Raw genomic sequence first — 5,183 nt, 5'->3', positions numbered from 1 at the left:
ACTGCTAGAGTAATTCAGGCAAATAAATTAATCTCCCACAAATACAAAAATAAAAAGTATTACTGACATATTTAGGGATGTTAGCTTTAAAGTTAAATTCAAGCATACAAATAGGAAGCCAACAACTCAATATTCAAGTTAGTTTGCATCTCTTTTGGTGCTTGAAAGATCATCCAAGTTCAAGCACAGTGCAGAATTTGGTTAGCTGTTCAACTTTTTTCATAGAAAAATAGCATGTCCATAGAAGAAAGGAAATGGAATTTCAACTTACTCAGTGATCCACTCTTTTATTTTACCTTAGTTAAAGGCAAACTAAGTACAGATGCTGTACATTAAAATGTATGCACATAGAAAGAACAGTTGCTCTTCATTCTACCTTAAAGGCTCAAATCTCTCCATTCTTCTATTCAGAGCCTTTTCCAAGCAATTACTCCTCTCTGAAACTGGTTGCACCCACATTTAAATATAAAGAGAACCATCTGCAGGTCCCACATAGCCAACACCTATTAGCAGCACATCAATTAGTGTCCATATTCCAAGTCCACCAAAGCTGAAGAGTTTTCCCAGACCTTCCCGCCACTGGCCCAAATAGAAACGATCGGCACCAAATCCACCAAGGGTGATGCTGTAAGAATAAAAACACGATTCATTGTTATTATTATTTTTAAAGGAACTCGGTTTGGGTATCCATACTTCTTTCTGACATACCTACAAGCCAATGATAGCTTTGCTCTATGTCATTCAAGAAATTATAGATTTTTTTGTAGAAAAAGAGCTGACTGGGTTATTAAATGAGAAAGCTTTTGATGATATAGCACTATTTCTTAGCTAGTTAATACTATCCAGAGACTCGACAGTTTTTCATTCATGACAAGCAATAAAACCCAAAACTCTCGAATTTATACATGTGTCTTGACTTTTCTAAGCTAGCAGAAGCTAAAAAAACCCAACCAACAACCTGTAGAAACAGACCCAAACACTAAATTCAGCCCCATGCAGAAGTCAGGCAACAGTAAGTTTCTCTAGCTGGTGGCAGAGAGAAGGAAAGTGTGTTACAGCGCTTTCTTAATCAGAGTCTTATTGTATCTTTGGCTCCAGGAACAGAGAGTCTCACTGCCTAATTTATCGTATCAACCACTTTTGAAATGTTAGAATTTCATGGAAAAGGTCTTACCACCAAAAGAACTTCAGTTATTTTCAAATTGCTATCATGGTGCTCTAATGGCTTAATATTCCAAAAATAACCTAAATAGTTTCTTTCAATACTGCTACGCTGGTCTCTTCTCTAATAATTTAAAATGCAAGAAACTTCTTCCTAAGGCATTTCTAGCTGTTACAGTTGGGAAGGAAGCCGTAACAAGTGGATACCAACTCTAGTCAGCTCAGTGCCATCTATCTAATTCAGAAACAGCTGCATTCATTTCAGATGCCAAGAAGTAATTTGGACAATCTTCAGCCCTAATTGTTTAAAACATATAAAAAACTGGGAGAAAAAGCCACAAATCTGCTGATATTTTGAGCATTTGTACCTCATTGGACACTACACAGAATAAAAGCCAACATGTCCTCTCTACTCAGAAAATGGATGACTTGGTGATGCCTAAGAACCACTGACATTTACTCTGAAGAAAGCACATTTGATGCAGAAATAGAATGAATGTTTCCCCTCAAGCTCTATTTATGGAAGACAGCTAGTATTGTTGCGTATGAAATCTTTAGGCATCCTATGCCTCCAAATTCTAAGCTAGACTATACAAAATACTGATTATTCAGTACACCATTAAAAAATACCAAGCAGAAAAACACACAAATTGAAGATTTTACAGACAATTAATCTATTTCTAGTAATATTATCTATTTTAGCTTGACATTATCTAATAGTTCTTGTGTACCTTAGCGCCAAGGCAGTAGACCACTTATAACCTCCAGTCCAGTTGCAATAGAGCATCTTAGGAAAGATACGATTACCTAAACGTTAAAAAAAAACACATTCAAACAAAGACCACATAACAAGTGAGAAAACAAGAAGCAAGAAAATGCTGTATTTCTCTAACAAGAGTCTAAAAGGGTTGACACTAATTTAAACAAACACTGTCAACAGAAAAACCCGTATGTACTCTACAGTCCTCTGTTCCATCAGTCTTTGTCCCACATCAGAAAAAATGCAAGGTCACTGAACAAAGAGTGGGGAATTTAAAGTAGTTTGGTGAAATCAGCACGAATTTTTTAAATTATCCTACTGAGACATTTGATATTGATTCTATTAGTGGTATCCAAATGAGTTTAATTCACAGCAGTTGACAAAAATAAAACAGAACTATTTTCTCTCATGTGAAGGTATACAACAGTATTAAAAGCCAATGTTTACAGTTAGATGTCACTATTATGCTTAAAAATTAAAATGTAACTATAAAAAAATTCAATAGATTCATCAAGGTGCAGGCTGTTACTGCAATGGACATAAACAATCATTGTATTTACCCATTACAAAAAATGTTAAGAAATTCTTTAGGAAAAAAAGCTTCTTTACAGAATGTGTTTTAGCCCACCTTACCTAGACAATGAATATGATCCCGTACTGTGCAAGTGGCATTATATCGTTGTCGCGGACAGGAAACCGTCATGCAGTTTGTAGAATTGGTACATACATAATCAGTTGTTGCAAGCTGCCAGCAAAACTGGCATGTCATGTTAATTGTAAAGTTCTCCTGCTCATGGTTATTCTGATCCTATAAAAGGACAGCATTATCACTTCACCAGCAATTAAAAATAAAATAAATTATTACTGCACAGTCTGCAGTATCAAATTACACTTCATGGGTAGACATTACATTTCATGGGTAGACGTTTTGGGCAAAATAACAAGTACCCTCTTTGCTACCTCTATGTACTCAAGTAAAATAGAAAAATCAACATCAGAAAACTGACAAAGAGTTACTAAAGTGCAGTTTAACATTACTGCTTCCTCCAACCTAAGCTTACTGCCAAAAGGAGGACTCATTCAGTCTCACCTGTAAGATCAGTTTGTACTTCTGACAGATATTTAGCCTCCCCACTTTCAAAATGGTTCAGTTGTGATTGGTCAACAAATTAATTTAACTCCATTGCATGGCTGCATAACAAAAAGATCCAGCGCAAGAAAGGCAAAACAAAGAAGGGTACGTCTGCCTCTTCAGCAACGGCCTACAGCTGTGTGATTAAACGCATCACAGATCTGCAAACCCGCCATGTAAGAACCTGGAAATCAATTTTTTGTATTTTATGACAAGACGCCACAGTTTAATTAAATGACTTAAATTTGGCTTTAAAAGTAACAGGTTACTTACAACACAATGAACATGTGGCTTGACTTTGCAATCAAAAGTGGCCGGCTTCCCATATATACAGGAATAGTTTGTGTTACATGTCATACAGTCTGGTGGCAATCTACTGCAAAGCCCGTTGCTAGGACATTTAGTCACATAAGGTGGAATTTCTGTACTTTCTGAAAGGTGAAATATGTGAATAAAATTAAGAAAGTGAATAAAAAAACGCTATACAATCTGAAGTATATATACACACCGATGTTTTCTTTTATACATACATACCCACACACACATGCACTGGTGCTGTACAAAGGGCTTTCCTCATTATACAGTGAACAGCATTACAAGTTTGTGTTGTGGGAGCCACTGCGTTAGCCAAGCAAGCGACACAACACAGCAGGATACCCTGCATGGATGTCACATAAGTTCTGTGCAGGACAGCACAGCAACACAATTCAGCACAGCACCAGAACAGAGCTTAGCACGGATTAGTGCCACCTCAGCCAGTGTTCCTCCGCAGAAGTAATCAGTTTAGGCATAGAAGCAGGTTGACACATGTAACCTACTTTCAGTTCAGGTCTAATTAAGTTTATGGCTAGCTCAGCCATTTGCTGTTTGTGTGTGTTCAGAATCACCTCTTAAATTACTAGCAAGAGCAGCGTTTCAGCCAATCCCGATGCACCCCTTAGGGAGCTACAAAAACTGTATTTATATTCGATAGGGAACAGTAGCAAGTTCTTGCAGAATGCTGGAGTCTGTCAAGAACTTCCACCATCCTGAGAGGGTATAAGACACATGAACCACAATGGCAGTTTAACTGGTCGCTTTCTAGCTCTAAGATCTGATATGGACCAATTTTCTAATTGCATAATCCAAACTAATTGTTAAGGTCATTGAAGAGTAATTCATAATGTGTTATACTACAACGTCTTTTACCACTGTGAAAGCATTTACAGGTTTCTAAGATGCAATTCAAGGATTTTACTATTAAGCTCAAGACACTGAGGAAAAAGGCCCACAGAGAGAAGCAAAAGAAACAACACAATATTGTACCTGCTGCTTTAAAATAAGGAGTATTTGTACTTGTTGAAGTTAGACTTTTTGCAAATGTAGACTGTGGCTGCGAATGCTTTGTGGTCATCAAAGATCCTGCTACAAGAAAATAAAAATGGAGAAAGTCATATTTCTAGAATAAAATTCATTTTCAGAAACAGTTTGATTTCAGCACGCTGATATGAAAATTACAAGTGGAAAATGTAATGAGAATAAAAAAAATTATAAAAATGTTTTCCTGTTCTATAAATAGTAGAATGTTTACATTAAACATAAAAATGACCATTAGAATTGAATCCTTCCTTTCAAACAAGAAACATTTATTTCAATTCATCTTATTTTTTATTATTGAGAATTAAAAACACTGCTCAGAAAGCAGATTTTACACAGTATTTGCTACTGACTAAAACCATTTAGTCAAGCGATGCAGCTACTTCTGTGATAGAAAGCTGGACTAGAAGAACTGGCTGGTAACCATGGCTGTATTTGTGCACGCGCTTCATGTTTGTCTCTGTGCAAATCCCACGATTCCAAGGACTCGGGGCTGTGCGGAGCTCAGAGGTGTGGAGATCCGTGCCCGAGCCTGTAAGGCAGCACCCACACAGCATGAGTGGGCTATGCCCCGCGTGGAACCATAAACATAGGCTTGTCCCATCTATCTACCCTAGACGTTTTAAGCCAGTCACATCTTGGATCACACACAACTCACAAAAGCCTCGCTCTAAGCCTAGAGCAGCAGATGAGCTGGTGAGCGGGGCCTAGCCCACACACAGCACCCCGGTACGAAATACCAGCCCTGCAGCGCACAGGTAAAAGCAGCCAAGC

The 5,183-nt window shown here is 37.6% G+C and overlaps 1 protein-coding gene across 1 annotated transcript; it reads right to left on the bottom strand.

Moving 5' to 3' along the window:
- Window positions 1–267: 267 nt before the first annotated feature.
- TM2D3 (TM2 domain containing 3) lies at window positions 268–4,452 on the bottom strand. The gene is made up of 5 exons (XM_009696219.1): window positions 4,359–4,452; window positions 3,327–3,484; window positions 2,555–2,729; window positions 1,893–1,968; window positions 268–625 (listed from the first exon to the last, which is right to left on the bottom strand). The coding sequence occupies exons 1-5, from the start codon at window positions 4,444–4,446 to the stop codon at window positions 460–462; spliced, it is 663 nt and encodes a 220-aa protein (XP_009694521.1). The 5' UTR covers window positions 4,447–4,452; the 3' UTR covers window positions 268–459.
- Between the last annotated feature and the right edge of the window lie 731 nt (window positions 4,453–5,183).

This window comes from Cariama cristata, unplaced genomic scaffold, assembly GCF_000690535.1.
Source record: "Cariama cristata isolate BGI_N322 unplaced genomic scaffold, ASM69053v1 scaffold31652, whole genome shotgun sequence".
NCBI classification, from domain to species: domain Eukaryota; kingdom Metazoa; phylum Chordata; class Aves; order Cariamiformes; family Cariamidae; genus Cariama; species Cariama cristata.
Note: the sequence above shows the minus strand (reverse complement) of the source record. Positions and strands in the feature narration are given on the sequence as shown.